Below are 17,238 nucleotides of genomic sequence, written 5' to 3'. Positions count from 1 at the left end.
GATATCGCTTTATGGTATGGTATCGAGTGAGATACGGTTAAAGGGGAGTCGTAAACGTTAACAGATTTTTACTACGTCTCTAATTTTAAGTCGACAAATGTGTAATATTAAGATTTCTGGTCAAATAAGAAGAGAATACGAAGAGAATATACGTCAGAGGATTCGGATATATAGGTCATCGCCATTAATCCTGCTTGAAAGATCTCGTCGTTCTATGTTCTATGTTCGATAAGTTGGAAAATGGTGTGAAAGGGCAACGTGAACCTCGTTTCGACGAACAACGAAGAACAAGTCGAAGCTGAAATCGTGGCAATTAATCACGGGAGAAAGCATCAATTTCCAAGGTTGGAAAGAATTCGAAGCATTAAGTCCGGATGGTTATATACCGACACTGAAAGCTAGCTTTCCTACGAAATCGAATCAGATTCCAATTTCCTTGTTACACGGATGGCCGTGGAAACGCGGCAAAAATCGCGAAAGTAACAAGATTAATCGGTCATTAAATGTATCCTCCTGCGAAATGGTACACAGTCAAGAGTGTATCAACCCCAGGAGAACGCATTCCTTTTGTTCGGTACTAGTTACAGCGACGCGGTGGAAAAAACGAACGAAACAGGGAACGATAGCAGTTAAGGGCTAAACCTGTTTCTCAGGCTCGGCATAGCCGCTCCTGTATTCCGATCAAACGTCATCTACTTTAATTAAGTCTCGAAAACGTTGATCGTGCCGACGACCGCCGATTCGTCTTCTCGTTCACGAATTCGAACCATCGTATTTATTGCGATCGATCGCCAGACAAAATGCCACTTTAGATCGTTAGAAAAGTTGGCTGGCGACTGTTATTCATTTAACCGCTTGGATGTTTAAAAATCATTCTCTTACAGATATTTGCTTTGCATCGTCTGTTTCTTGTACGTTTCTTGTCGGTGATTCGTGATACGTTCGACTCGTTCGACTCTACAAAAAGACCACGTAACGGCCAACAAACTGCCACGAAATTCTTCTACGCATATTAATTCTAGCTCGTCGTTGGCGAGAATCAGACTCAAATCAGTAATTGTAAGAGCGTGTTCGTTAGAACGAAATAAGCAAGTTTACCCAATCGAGATCTATAGGTGGCATCGCACGAGCTGATTTTCTTCTCCCTGCCGGCTGCGTTTCTATAATTTAGATGGTAGCGATAGGGTATCACGGAATAGAAAGAAACGACGCGGCAAGGCGGCGCGGGTGTCGCGTGGCAGCTCGGTTTTCTTAGCCGAGGAATGCTCCGACCGCTTGTCGGAGGCGTGCTACGAATCGATTTTATCGAAAGGAAGAGCAACTTTTTCCGACGAATAGCTTGACTTACCGAGCCGTACAGAAGACCACAGGAATCCATGCACAGGTACAGACAGGTCGCGACACCTTGGATCCTCAGTTGACCCCTGGATACAGACGTTCGTTGAAATATTGCTGGAAAATAGAAAAACCAAACGAGTCGATTAACGATTGGCTCATGCTGCATTAACGCGAAGTTTGATCGGGTTCGACGTCGTTGAAACGTTGTTGGAATTTAATTTACTTTGTAATTAGCTCATTTTCCGATCAGATACTTCTTGTTGGCTATGCGATTCAGAATGGATAAAAGGGGAATTAATTTAGTTTGCTGTTAAGAATGACCTATACGATGTTCGTTGGTTACAGTGGTTATTAGCAGTAATCGATAGCTTGCTTTTTATCGCAATAGATCTTTAGTACATTGTTTATTTAACGAAACGATCGTTATCGAACGTTTCTTATCCCAGGATTCGGAAAGAATTTTCGACGTTGATCTTTTTGGCCCCTCTTTTACTACCAATTTTCCACAACCACTTGAAAGTCCGTTTATCCTGTAGCACCGGATGTGCATGGTACCACCGTACCTGGTCCCCTTTCTGATTCGAGTCTATACAGTGTAATCATTTCCATTTTTCCTCGTATGGAAATACAAAGTATATATCACGCGCATTTTTGACAATGCTCCGGCAAAACGACCCACGAGTTTTTCACCTCGAGGTATCGATTATGGGAATTGAAATAACCTAAGGGGCGAGTAATCAAACGTTTTACAAGTTAAAGACGCACGGCAGCTCAAATCGCTAGTTATCGATAACATCGCAGAGACATGTCGCAAATAATAACCGTCCCTCCTTTCCTCTATCTACTCCTGCTTTACGATTACATTTGCTGCGTGTTACATCGCAGGTGATCGTTAACCCAGTATATGGCGACTAAAAATCATACTAATAATATTGTTGCCGATATCGGCGATTTAATTGAACGTCGATCAAGAAAGAAAGTCTCGGCCACTCTTGTGTGGCCCGAGTAAATGTGAAATTATTGTATGGAATTGTCGTGTCGGTACAAGATGCACGCTGTTCCTTTTTCTTTCCCAACATTTGCTTTTATTTATCATGCGTCGCATTTATTATATTTTATATCTTTTAAACGTCGCTCCTGCGTGCCTTTAGACCTCACGTTTTCGCGTAATAGAAGCATCGTCTATCGAAACAATTTGTTATTAACAACGTCGCAACACGCGTAAGAAAGGATATCGGAAATTTGACAAGAGATATTTCAATTCGAGATGTGAATCGCGCTTTATAAATGTTACTCAATCTCTTGTAACATTTTTTTCTTCTTTTTAATGGAACGGTCGCGAAAAAATTCAAGTTTTAAAGAATCATCGAAAAAGTAACGCACTAGGAATTCGCAGGCTTTCTATGCGTGAAGTTCGAGATGCACGTTCGAAACTGGAACTTAATCATATGTATCTGTACATCGAGATACCGATTCTATTAGTAAGATGTATATAATCGATGGAAGAAACACAGCGGAGTCGTAAATTAAGGCGCGAACAAGGGCGCGCGCAAATGAACAGAATAAACCAAAACGAAGAAGAACAATCAAACAAGAACTGATTTTCAGTAGCTGAAACGAGAGTATCGCTTTTCGTACCAGGTTTAAATAACGTTTCTAGGACTTGCGTTATGAGATTCTCTGCGTTTACGAATCTCATAAAGAATGGATATTGCTACGAGGATATCGATATGCAGATAATATTTTAGAAAATGAAGAGACCAGCGTACGCGTCATGCGCGTTGTTGATTTACTTTCATGTCTCGGATAAACGGAAAGTAGATGCATTCGTTTACCGAAGCCAGTGTTAAATACGTGCGCAAGTAACTCGTGTTTGCAGAATTTCATTTACGATTTAAATTACTTTATCCAATTCTAGCAAAATAATATACAGCTCGTATTTCAATTAACGCTACGTAATACCCTATTATCATAGCATCGTAATACCGCGTATCATACTACTAAATATCATCAGAGGAGCCTATTTATTCGAACGAAATTTTAATTAGTCCCTAATTGAACTGCCGCTAATTAAATCAACTTATTCGAACATAAACTCCTATTATTTGATGATATTTAATTTATAGATAGCGGAGGGAATTAGCGTGCCTACTCCTACGTGTATAAATTCCAGTTACGTTAACTATTTATCTCCCTATCGGAGATACGTATATGGAGTTCTATAAAATGCACCATTATCGCATAATAATACAGTATATCAAAAACGAGTCTTTTAATAGCAATTCCTCTCTTAGGAGTAGCAACAAAAAAAAAAAAAAAAAGAAAAGAAGAGAAGAAAAATATGTTCGATTCAAGAGTCGCGTTTACTGAAACGAAACGGCATACTACGTATGTATATACCTGTAAACGGGTCGTTACTCCATGTAATCGGGTTTTTTAATCGAGTTTCAATGCTAGTCTCCCTCTATTACCAACGCAACGCCTCTAAGCACTCTGCCTTATCTCTTTGACTCGTTCAAGGTAAACGCGATACTGTCGTCGTTACGATTTGACACGCGATCAGAAGCGCGCAGCGTGATCCCGCTCACCTGCGTCCTGTAAATTTCACCAGCGTGTAAACACTCTGCCTCCGCGTTGACCGTGTCTTTTTCTCCTTTCGTTCTTGTTTCGCGTACGTACGATCAAATAAGCTGCTCGTTTTACCCTCTGACAGGAACACACGCGCCAACGCGTGACATATCAGGAGAGGGAGAGAGAGAGAGAGAGAGAGAGAGAAGAGAAGAAAAAATTGATCGTGATCACTAGCGATGGGCTTAAATGCGTCGCAAGTAAGTTCCAAGGTAATTACGTAGTTTCCTTTTCTACTTTTCGCTATACGACTCTACTCCTTTTTTTTTCTTTTTATAAAAAAGAAGGAAACGTTTAAAAATCTAGTGCTTACAATTTACCACAAACGTCAAGTTAATTCCTCGGGGCCAATAGTTTGCTCAAACACGTTGAAATAGGTTCGTTAAGACCAACGTTTCTTGGAAAATTGTACATTAAGCGAGCTAAATCGAAAAGACATTAAACTTTTGTTTATTTTTACCTTTAAACCCTTACGTGTCTCTTAAGGAAAAGTTTAAAAATTTGATCGTACAATCTTAATTGAGCGAACTCACTAAACCTAATTAAACGTATACATATGCATATACATATAAAAAAAAAAGAGAGAGAAAAGGATACTTTCGAGTAGATTCGAACTCGATCGTTATATCTTGCAAATAGTACAATAAACGATATGCAACGGGCCTTGGATATTGTATTTAGTCGCGGTTTTTAAGTAGGTACATACACATTGAACTTGATCCCATCACTAGTGGCGATGTTTGAATGAAATTCAGAAGAGAAGCGGCAAGACAAGTCCAAGGCAGGGAACGGAAGGATGTCGTAAAGTGGCAATTTGTTAATGTAAACTGATATCTCGAGCGAGCTGCTCTCGTGAAACCCAATCGAAGCGTGTAATTTTTGTATTTTGTTTGTCACACAGTTGGCACATCTCTGACGAGTTTTTATTTTTGAAGAGTATGTCTCCAACGAAAAAGAAAAAGACGAACCAAACAGGCATATAAGCTCGTGTTTGCTCTACAGACACTTAAGGTTGCTCCCAATCTTTTTATCCTTCGCTTTAATATTTACTTTGTCCGTTGCAAATTTCAAATGCGTATTAGTTTGGCTATCTTTAATTTTATTATTTAATTATTTACATTTCGCATAGATAGATACAGATTGGTTTCAGTAGATACTGAAAGCAAATAATTCTTTATTATCATATTATTATTATAACAAATAAAGCAAAAACAACATGGGAAACGATGCAGGCATTGTATTAATCGTGTCAATACGTATGCTGCTAATAACGGCGTAAGTAATTCTTCTCGACGTATCAAAACCGCCGCGAAAAAGAAGATTATTAATTAAAAATTTCGTCATTGATGATGTATTCACGATCTCGATACCGGCTACAGTATATTCGCTGGCATTTAATTATCATGACGTAATACGGCTAAAGTAAGTCAAGCAATCATTCCGCGGCAATTTTTTAATTATTCGTAATCAGAATCACAATCGAAAGAAGAGACAGACGGGCGAGAAGAGGATGAAAGTTGAGATGAAAGTTACGAAAGAAGTAAAAAGACTTGGACGGGATTCGATCGAAGTTGTCGAATTCTAAATAATCAAACCGTTATTTCTCCATCGTATCAAGGACCGACAACGTTCGATACGTAACGAACGACGACAAAACCGACCTAAAACTGTCATAATGCAACCCTCGTTGGGTTCTCAGCGCTGCTTATGAATTAGTAATCTCCAATTATGCCATTGATCTTACACATTTCGGTGTATTTTTATGTTTCTCCTTAACAGATTTTTTATCGTTGATACGATGCGATTGGCGCGTTGGACAGGATGCCAATGGATTGTAAATTCGTTTCATTTATTCAAAAATATACCAGTCGTTCGCATAATGACCCGCTTTTTGCTCGCTTCGCGAGGCAAACGGACATGTCTCTAGAGACAATTAAGCAACGACCTGTTTCGAATAGAAATTGAAGTACTGCTGGTTTGGTCGCCACCTCGAGAAATCGACGCATCATGTCGTTTCTTGACCAGGACCGTTATTACAGCCACGCGATCCATGCAATCGACAGAAAAAATCCGAAGATTGCGGCTCGCGATTGTATAAATGGAATTATTGATGGTTTGACATGGTAACGGGTGTTATTGACGCCGAGATGCAGCAGCATCGATGCTACGGAACCTGGTAGTTGGAGGTTTGATACAGGGAATGGACAGAATTCTAAAATTAGTGTTATAAGGATAGAAATAGCGGGCTTTTAAAAGCTGTAAATTTGTAAACACGGTAAACTCGAAAGTAACGAGCGTAAAGCAACTAGTTCAGAAATTACACGGGGCATGGACGGAATGGTAACAGTAAGGTTAATATCATGAGAGTAAAAATGATAGGTTCGATAGCTAATGAGTTGTAGTTTCAATGTGTTGAGAAATTAAGACGGTGGTATCAGGATTAAGATATATATAAAAAGTTGCTGCGATAATAAATTTTCCAAAAATATAATCGGACGTTAAAACAATTTTCATTTTGAATTATATCTTGAAATTTTTATTTCGAAGCATCTATAAGAAATTTAACAAAATTGCATGATTAAATATAGCAGGTAGGAAAATATCCAATTAAAAGATTATATCTATATCTATAAGTGGAGATTTGTATACGTATAAAGGTTTTTGTATGAAAATATTTCGTACACGAGTCTATACCTTCCAAGCCCGTTTCAAAAGAAATTAAAAGAGGAAATAATTTATTTTATAATGTAATATGGTGGTATAAAACGTTCATGAATATATTTATTAATATTCGCTGGATATTTATCGACGTTCGAGAGTCTTTGATAAAACAAAATAGCAACAGAAAACGTACCGAACTGAATATATAATACATCGACTCATTTAACAACCGAAACGTATGCTCCAATTCCGCCGGTACAATCAGCAAACCAATTTCATTCTCCAATTACAGAACATGCAAAATTTCGCCATTGCGCGCATATATTATCCAAAGAAAATTCATTTTTAAGGATTATACGGATAAATAATATTCCAGATGCCTCATAGCGATCGAAAGTACTCTGTCATTATTCAAATTACAGTGTGGATAGTTTTTGCCATTTTTATAGATCCTTGCGCGCTAGTGACGACAGCCAGCTCTGCTTGCTTCCGTTCTCGATACTGGCCGATATTCGAGTGTTAAATGTTCGCCTCGAGTGCGTTTCAGCGTATTATGTGTAAGCTTATCCAATGATCGTGCGTGGGTACACGTTCTTCAACGTACACGCGAATTACAAGCTTTCTCTATTTTTACTTCCAGATCAGTTAAAATTCATTTTTTAGATATTAATTTATGGCAGGCGGTAATTCGACACCGTACGAGATATTTACAAAAATTTGCCAAATGATCGTTTAGAAAAATTGTACGCTGTTCTTTGGTAAATTAGCGTGGTGAAATTTTACACGACAATCTCACGTACGATTGAGAGGTCTGTTCCACTAGATAAATGAACGAAGTAGCCCGTATCGACAAAAAAGTATAAGATTAACTTCCTCGCAGCTAGAACAATTAAGTCTATGTCTTCAGTACCACAGCCAAATGGACAGATTAGCAGCCGACGGTGCAATTTATCCTGCTTGTCATTCTTTCGTGATTGCTAACTTGGGGGTTGAAGCGCGGTTGATGAGATAGGTAGGTATGAGCTGAGATCCGAGGTTCTCATCGCTGTTTCTGGCACGTGTGAGCATTCGAGGGAAATTTTTAAAACGTTCGATTACAATCTATTGTAATCTAATTTCAATTTACCGTTGTTTATGTCATTTTCTCGAAGTAAATGAACTTGTGGAAGTAAGTCGTTCGTTTCTTGAAAAATGAATATTAATCTTGTACTATGTAATAAAATTAAAGAGTCGATTATGTATTTTATTCGATAATAATTTAAGGACCCGCAACGTTTCGCATTGACACAATTATTTACGGCATGGTTGCTCGATACTTTACTTGAAATATCCTTTCAAGTCGCTTCGAGCGAATCGTCTGATCGATCGTTTTAATCAACGGGAATAAGGATAGGAAGAAGGATATTTGAAATTGATAGATTCACACCGATAAAGCGGTCACAAGTTGCTTGGCATCGAGTAACTTGACAAATCTCGACGAGATTTAAGATATCGATCTGCTTAAAACTCTTTATCGATGAGTCTACCGGTCGAACCACACTTTCACCGCTCCTACCTTTCCTCTTCTCGTTTCTCCTTCCTGCCTCGTGTCAATGTGCCACAGCAAGTACCGGCGTACACTTATTACGCGAAATTAATCGATCTAACAAAAGAAAAGCGTGGCATTGTATCGTTGACACGTTTCTATCCGGTGCGATGATGAAATGTTTACGAAGTATGGCCAACGAGAGTCGGCTGACTCAGCGCGTGTCGTCTCGCGATTAATTCAATTTCGCCCTGATTCCATCGTGACTACATAAAAACCGGCGGGACCGTGATTAATTCCCGCGGCCAGAATTGGCGCTGAACAAAAACTGGTAACCGATATATTATTCGTAATTTCGCGAGAATGTGTTGTCCTCGGATACGCGATAGCCTTTTTTGCCTGAAAAATTATTATACGACGAAGGGAAACACCAGGCAAGTTTCCGTGTGTGCTTCTCGCTTTATTTTATTTGACTATGGTGATGGGTTTTAACGAATTGCTTGGTAAAATTGATCTTCAATCGGTAATTTAAAACGAAAGAATGCGTGATTTGTCGTGTAAAAATAAACGAGGTAGTAAAATACAGGCGTGGTCACTGCTGCTTCGTTCGTGTAAAGTAAGTACAAGCAAAGTGCATCGTGTTTCTCGAATTTGTTCGTGATTGATCGTGACGAAGTATCTTTGGAATTATAAACAGATACGTACGTACATTTATGTGTCGTGTTAATATGTTAAGAGCGGAAGGACGTCGCAATAAGTTTCAAACGCTTCGTTTAACGCGATCATAATTGGGCATTCGATAAATCTACTTACGGGCTCAAAGATAGAAACGGATAATAATATATAGAGATGGTTCGTTTTATATTATGTTGTAACGCGACAGACAGGAATAGCGCAATAATCGAGCGTCAAACAAGTATTAAAGCGTGTCTCATTTCAATCCAACCTTCAATAATTCTTACTTAGATCGTCGAGAAGCGCCGGACTTAATAAGTTGCTTGTTCGGTTGATCAGTGAAATGGACGAGCCAAGTTTTTATGAAGTTTTCGAACTTAAGGAAGAACGACCGATATCAAGTGTTCTATTGGGTCATTGAAGCTGTTGAGCAATCAACTTCAATTGAATGACTATTAGATGCTTTACTTTTTAGCATACCTATTTACAGCCGTTTATGAACTGCAAATGTATGTATTGGGGCTAAGCATTTCTTCTGTAGGATGTTTCGTAACGCGAACTTTTTGCAATTTAGTGCATAAAATGTAAATTTATTAAGGAAACGATATTACGTAATACAGTGGCACAATTGAGCGATAAATCTAGGGCAAGGAATAATATTCCTTCCTACGAATTTATTCCTTGGAATATAAAGAAAAATTTGTATAAAATCAGTTCGATAATCGATATGTGGTTTTGAACGAATGTAAATTGCGCAAGTTTTGTTAAACGAACAATAGATTAAAAATCTTATTATACGATAAAGTAATACGTTAAATTTCTACGTATTCTACGTATTGTACGTATGGCAACGGTCGAAGATCACAGGAGAAGGAGAAAAATATGTCACATTTTTCATGTTTTGAACAGTAGCAATTTTATAATTCAATATTTTGTCAACTAACTTTTTATTTGCTTTTGATTTTCTACACGCGTATATCTTTACCACTCGCTTGAATATTTAAAAAATATTCACAGTTATAACATTACCATAGCCATTGTATTGTTACGAAACTTTGTAATCCAACTCGAATAATTACGCTGCGAATATTTATGTAAATTTATATTTTCGTGAATATAATTAATAATATAGGACCGAGACAGAAAATTGCTTCGTCCTACTAAACAGTGCAACGAATACTCTATTTCGGATATTTTATGTATATGTACACTTATGATTCTACGTGCTTCGAATACTCCGTGCTTTATAAGAGCATGAACGTATAAAAGTCCAGGCTGCAAACAACAATAAATAACAATACTTCGTAGGAGAAAAGAAAAATTGATTTAATTTATTCCCGCGAGGATAAAGCAACGTCTAAAATAACGCGTGTCTGTACCGTGGCTAAAAAGCAAAGTTTCACGGCGCTCATACGCTGAGAGGAAAAAGAAAAACTAGACAAAATAGCACGTATACGTACACCTTCGCCGATGTTTGGTGTCGATAAACGCTTCGAAGACGAAGTGACATGTCATATCCTCCGTCGTTACGGACGAATCGGTGAGGAGCGTGTGAAACGATGCAGAGAATCAATTGGAACGTTGCAGTTCGTTAAAGCCGCAGGTCATTAACGCGGCGTGACGAGGCGCGTGACTAATCCGCGTGCCTCGCCAGGAGGAGGATACTACAGAGTAGCGCGGAGAGAGCTTATTTCGCCGTGAGCCTATCGACTGAATTATTATTGAAGGGACAGAGACACGCGGGCAAAGCACAGGATCCCGTCGTCTTATCGGTCACCACGCTAATGACGTGGTTAATTTACCAGAGAAAATGCGACGCACTCCTTGTAAAATAGCTCGCTTGTTATGGGTTATCGGTGCGTTCTTTATAACGCTGTTTACAGCGTTCTTTACGGTATTGTTGGCGACAAGTTGAGATTTTTGAATGCAAGGCGATACGCGTTCCGTAGATCCGGAGAACCGTATAATTGGAAGAAGTTTCGTTGGTCGTGACGAAGTTCGATGGCGAATGGATCCATCGGATTAACCTTCTACCTTGTATCGATCTTGTACCTTCATTTTTGTAGAACACAGTTTGAGCACCTCGTATGACACAAGCTACTTCTAGGAAACAATTTTGATACAAGTCGGTCTAAAAATTCGGGTTAATCTATATGTAATACGAAACTTTTAATCTCTCTGTATAATAGGAAATTAACGGGAAACAACAAGCTTATAAATCTACCACGACTTATCGACTTCCGTGTAATCAAACGAAAGCAAAATTTTGAATTTCAACGCCGTAAAAAGAGTATAGTAGAATTTTAATTTACATCAGCTTACCTGTAATGTTATAGATTTTAAAATTGTTAAGAATCTTTAAAATATGCTTAGGTCTATTTTCTTATCTAGAAAAAAAAAAAAAGAATGTCGAACACTGTATGTATGCTTCCAACATGCACTTACGCTTGTAACACAGATTCAATGTTGGAAAAAATGCCGGAAGAGCCTCATCGATAAGTTGGAGGTATCCAAAAGAGCGAGTTACCGCTCTGTGTTAAAACAAAAAAAAAGGTGTAATCAGAATCGATCGATTTACGATGTTCCGATACGACACATGATTATCACCTTCTAATTTGAGCGGCCAGAGATGCTTATAATTACGCTGGAATCTCGTGGTAGATCCTAAAAGGAAACCAAATAAAACGAAGAAAGAAAGAAAGGAATCGAGAGGTCTTTAATCTACTTTTTCCAAACCGTGAGAGAAGCTTTCAAAGAATCCCGCGATTAGCATAACGAAATTTACAACTCAGGATTACTTAATCCTCGAAACTTTATCTACCTTGTTGTCTCGATAATCCTTTTGGTCCCGCTTTAATTAAACGACACTTATATGCGTGGAAGGGATAATTAGAATTTATTGGTTTTTAGGAAACTTGGTCTGTAATCGGTTCTAAGAAAGATGCGATACTGTATTTCAACCGGTTACTTTCCCACAGATTTTGTACGATATTCTGAAAAATTCTTTCGATCGGAAAGGTGTTAAGCGAATTTCTACTCGATACTTTAATACTAATTATCGTCAATTTTTTCTCTCTATACCGGCTTGGAGCGTAATTTGCAGTAAGGACAAACAGATACTGAGACGAGAATATACGTCAGGAGGCACACAATGATACGCAGTATGAAAGACATTGTAATTTCTTAAACTGTCCATTGCCTATATAGAAAATTCGAGCTCTTTTTTCCGAATGTGCTCGTACACGTACAATATTATACGAGTACAGCAGAACCTAGATTATCCAAACTAATTATAATACACATTCGGATAATCGAATGAGTCTGATTTTATATAGGAGCAACGAATTTATTTTGAACCATTTTAAAAGCGTTAATAAAGATTTTTTAATTAGAATGTTAATTAACGCGTGAATTTTTACGCAATTATACAAAATTTAAAGGTAGGTACCAAGGTGCAGAGAATTCAAATAACATCCAAAGTGTAAAACATTCAAATTTGCATAAAGATCCGTAGTTTAATATCGGACAACTTCATTCGATTTTTGTTCTTGTTTTCTTAGTCGTTCTTAGGGAAAACCATTCTCGAATTTTCCATCGATCGACGTTCAATCAATGTTCCGAGAATGTAGTATGAGTAAAAGTTAAGATTCCTTGGATATTCCAGAGAAATAGAAATAAATTTTTCTTATGAAAATATAATTTGTAGGGAATATTAATAATAGATAGATAAAGATAAGGAACATACGGTAATATTGCAGATTTTTAATTGAAAATTTCATTCAAACTAACAGCGATATGATAAAATCTGGCGCAAAATTATTATTGAGCGTATTGAATTACCGTATGAAAATATGTATTTACAGACGTAATTTATTATCCATAGAACTAAAATAAAGCCATATTCATAAAATTATTAGAGCACAGCTACGTTATTAACATTATAAAACTTAGTAATGTTACAAAATTACTACGTTACGGTATGTATAATCTCATAATATGGCAAACGAAATATCAATTCGTATTTTTGTATTAGTCGCAGCTATCGCTCTATTATTAAACTAACGTTTCTAATTGTATTGTAATTATGTTCCCCTCTAAAAAGCCTCGTACGAATACTATAATCGTTAAACACGTAATTTCACGTGCTTTTAATTTCTAAAATAGTTATCCATATCCCTTAAAATTCACAAAAGAAACAAGAAGATTCAAAAGATCGAAGGTTTTTAGAGCAAAGATTAAGGAAAAGATTGAACGCAGCGATCTCTTAACGCAGTATCTATCTACATTCTACACAGGTACAGTAAAGAATGTAAAAGTTAAGATCAAAGCATCGCTAAGGAAAATTCGTTCATTATTTTATCAAACAAACACGATTTCTTCGCCCGACTGCAACGTCCGCATCCTTTTAAAAACCGCCAATATACTCACTTCACAAAACTTTATCTCCTAAAACAAACCCAACCCTAAAACACACGCGCGCTACGGCAAATATTCCAAAAACTAAACGCTTTTATCAAAGACTCGACACCCCACGATAACGCCGACAACAATACACTTTGCGTTGAAACGCTCGAACCTGCAGCTCGCTCAACCAGATTCTCGCATCCTCGGCGAGACCGAAAACGCCTCGCCTAAAGGAGATTTAATCTCGAATCAGTTACTTAAACGAGGTACACCTCGTTCCCGCGAATGGGCCGATTTTTAAAACAATTTAGCATAGCCGGCTTCCTTATCTCTGTGATCAAATTAAGCCCCGTATAATCGCGTAGTATGGGCGGGCGCGTGAAATGTCGCTGGCCGAGAATATATGGCGACCGGCTGATTTCCGGCAGCGTCGCGGCATGTAGGTCGTAGCCAATGAAAAACGACCGTCTGACGACCATGGTGCACCGTCGAACACGGTCGTACGGAGAAAGCTCTATCACGAGGAGAAAAACGCCAATTCGTTCGGCGTGCGTCGCGAGCGAACCATAAATATCGACTCGCGCGAACGAGCTAGATCGAAGGGAATAACGCAAGATAAAAAAGTACGGTTTAAGCGTTCCCGGTTCGCGATACGTCATCCGTTGACGGGAAAAACGGTCAATTTCTCTCATGCAATATTCATCAAGCGCTATTATCGCTGCGAGAAGCAACGGTGATGACTTGTGACGACTTGTGACGAAGTTACGACGCTAAGAGAATTGTTCGTTTATTTGACAGAAAAAGTATCTTTTTACGTTTCGTTCGGTGACACAGACTCGTGAACATATCTCAAATATCGTAGACGATTTTCACGAATATATCGCGCGTGTTGCGAAACAATTTCACATTAACGCTTTCATTTTCGACACTCGGCTATCGTGATCGCATCGGTAGAGTTTTAAAAATATAATCGATCGTTTTTGTCCTATTCAGGTAAATATAGGCCTTGGAATCGCGACGAACGGCTGTTTTCTCACGACACACGCCCGGAAACGCATCGTGACCATCCCTCCGACGTGCCATCAAATTGAAATTAATGAACATACGGTTATCTGTGTTTTATCCTGTTGATTTATTGCGCTTCTGCGGCGAACCAGCTATGATGGGGCCTCATTACCGGCGCATTGTCGCGCGAACTTCTCGTTTGACCGCGCGATTCATCGAGAATATTGCCGCCGGATGATGAGCAATTTTACGAGAACTTTCCGGAGATTGATTTGCGACTGTATTCGAGTATAATTGCGCAACGATTGCTTACTAGCTGTTGATGTTCGATTGTTACTTTTTATGGGCGTGGGTCTGCTGTAATTGACTTTGGTCGATGTCGTTTGAACGGAACTCGAAGCTTGCCGAAGCTATTCGAAACAATGGTTTGTCTCTCTGCTTCGAGTAATTTATTTCACGTAAGTCTTTACGCGGAACATTAAGCAGTGATTTGTTTCGATTACTAAATATCACAACAGATGCGAGATTAACAAGAGTGGGCAATTTACCTACAACGTTTACAGCTAATTCAAATGAATTAAAAGAGTAGATTCTCGTAATTTAAGGTAATGATAGGAAAATTTTCAAGCACTGAAAGTAGAAGTACTTCTTACCGATTAGTAGTGCATATACGTTTGTTAAATGCAATCTAGAACTCCTACCACTTGCTATTAGATGTAATTGAGTGGGTGAAAACGCCTCTTGTACAGTGTCATTCAAGATACTATTTTAAGATACTCTTAATGCATGTACAATTCAATGTAACAGCTAGCCATTACTAGATACATACGATCTTTTCTCATTTTTTAAACCGCTTTTCGGTTCCGGCAACGTAGAATCTGACACTTATGGGGTTAACGGACCCGTTTATTTCTCTTTTCGCTATTATATAAAGATTTGTAAACACGATATCGTTGTACGTTAGATATTTTATATCTACCATACGCAACATCTAAATTTGTCTCCTAAAACACTTGCTTCTTAAAATCTGTCTTTATTCTCAAAAATAATCGAACGACGTTTTACGCTGTCGCTTCAAAATTTAAACAAAATTTCAATATTTTCTTATCTTGCATCTAGCCAGGCAACTCTATTTTCTTCGTTTCAAAATGTTTTCGTTCTAGAAAGCAATTGTCCATGTCGAATAAAAAATTCGTCAACGTTTTAAAGTTACAAGTGTAAACACGATACTACTATCGAGTTTCGAAGAAACACGGGATTAAGAATGACACGGTTCAGGCGACAAAAGCGCAGGAGATTTCATGCAATATTCATCGACGCGTTTATTGGTACGAGAATATCGCTGGTAATTACTAATGAACCCCCGGAATAAACGTTGGTCGACGATGTGTTGGTAAATTACGAATATCAGCCAAAGTATGAGGAGGCACGACCGTAACTGTATCGACGTTCAAGGAATCGATCGTTGCCCGATATCGTTCGCCGTTTCTTTTCCTTTTCTTTTTCACCTTTCTCTTGTCGCATACATTAAACGACGCTACTTCGTTTTTTTTCCCATCAGCGACCTTTTTTTCCTTTCCCCGACAGTGGCTGCTTCACCACACGCTCATTCTTCCATCTTAATATTCATTTTGCTCGATTTTCTTTTTGACTTTTGTTCTTTACACCGCGCCGCGTGCGATGATGTCGAAGAAGCGAGAAAATGGTTAATCCGTTGAACGGTGTGCTCTTTGAATAAAGATAATGATTATTAATATTGTGATCATAGTGATAATAATAGGCAATATACGTATCGTATGTACATACCATGTATGTAATAGTGGCAACAGTATAGCGATAGCGTTAAGAGCGTCGTGTTTCGTTAGCTCTAAGCAAACAAATTTGCTGAAGCATTTTTTCTCGTATTTGCAGAATCTGTATTTACTTTTTCACGGGTGGACATTTACGCAATTTCATGCTCGAGGTAGAAAATTTGGCGAAACGATCTGTGCAATTAGCAACAACTTCGATATTTCGTTCAGGTGGCATTTTATACGAAATTACGTAAATTTTGAAGCACAGAAAGCAACAGGTGGAGTTAACATATCAAGGCATAGTTCAAATGTACAAGAAATAGTAAAATAATGGAAATACAGTTGTCCAACGCAAAGTGAATTTTACGAGATAGAAATACAAAGATTCGAGGTGTTCGAAGCTTCGATATCTTCGGGTTAAAAAATTTGAAAATTTTCCAGCTTTGTAACAAATCTTGAAAGATTTCGAATTTTGAAACGATGTTCAATTTTTTTGCAAAAATTGCCCCAAGATCGAACGATTCGAAACACAAAACTACTTCAAAATAATAATGTCAACCCAAGTGACTATAATTCATGCCAATTTTAAAATATTCGCAACTGCGTAAATTCGCATTCGAATCTTCGTTTAACCTGCAAATTTTATTTAACTTAAAAACCTTATTTAACCTAAAATTAAACGCTAAACTTAGTTCTTGCAAATTGTAAGTATATTCAAGATTAATTTATATATATTTATATATATCCAATATTGTTAAATTAATTAATTAATATATTTCATATTTTTGTTTCCCACATACGTATACAACATTTCTCTTCTACGTATTTTATTCGGTATTACGATTCGCTATCTTCTATTCAACATTTCGTCATTGGATACACATCGGTACACGATACTGATGAAACTGATGATTCTTCAATGAGAACAAGGATGAAAGGAACTTCTCGACGAAGGTTAAGTTCAAATGATATGCGGCAAACAATGCTCAAACGATACGTGACAAACGAAGTTCAAATCATGACCCGTTACATGATTTGTTGACTGTTTAAACGTCGAGCGCTGCGTGACTCGATTCACGTACTTGGATTCAGATAGAGGAATATTACGTGACAATACGACCACGCATATACGGCCTTGCTTCTTCTAGATCAAGCGATTCATCGTACTCCTCGCAATAACACGCCTGAAACTGTGACGTCTCTTTTTCT

The 17,238-nt window shown here is 38.0% G+C and overlaps 1 protein-coding gene across 7 annotated transcripts in view; it reads right to left on the bottom strand.

Annotated features, from left to right (window-relative positions):
* Nucleotides 1-17,238, bottom strand: part of LOC139995868 (uncharacterized) — a 147,139-nt gene that overhangs the window by 50,788 nt on the left and 79,113 nt on the right. For all 7 annotated transcript variants that reach the window (XR_011802083.1, XR_011802082.1, XR_011802085.1 and 4 more), the window contains exon 2: nt 1,349-1,452. Coding sequence is in view for 3 of the 7 variants with exons in the window: in XM_072019772.1 (XP_071875873.1) it covers nt 1,349-1,452 (104 nt within the window). In the remaining 4 variants the exon portion in view is untranslated. The remainder of the gene's footprint in view (nt 1-1,348; nt 1,453-17,238) is intronic.

The sequence above is a fragment of the Bombus fervidus genome, chromosome 16 (genome assembly GCF_041682495.2).
Source record: "Bombus fervidus isolate BK054 chromosome 16, iyBomFerv1, whole genome shotgun sequence".
Taxonomy (NCBI): Eukaryota; Metazoa; Arthropoda; class Insecta; order Hymenoptera; family Apidae; genus Bombus; species Bombus fervidus.
Note: the sequence above shows the minus strand (reverse complement) of the source record. Positions and strands in the feature narration are given on the sequence as shown.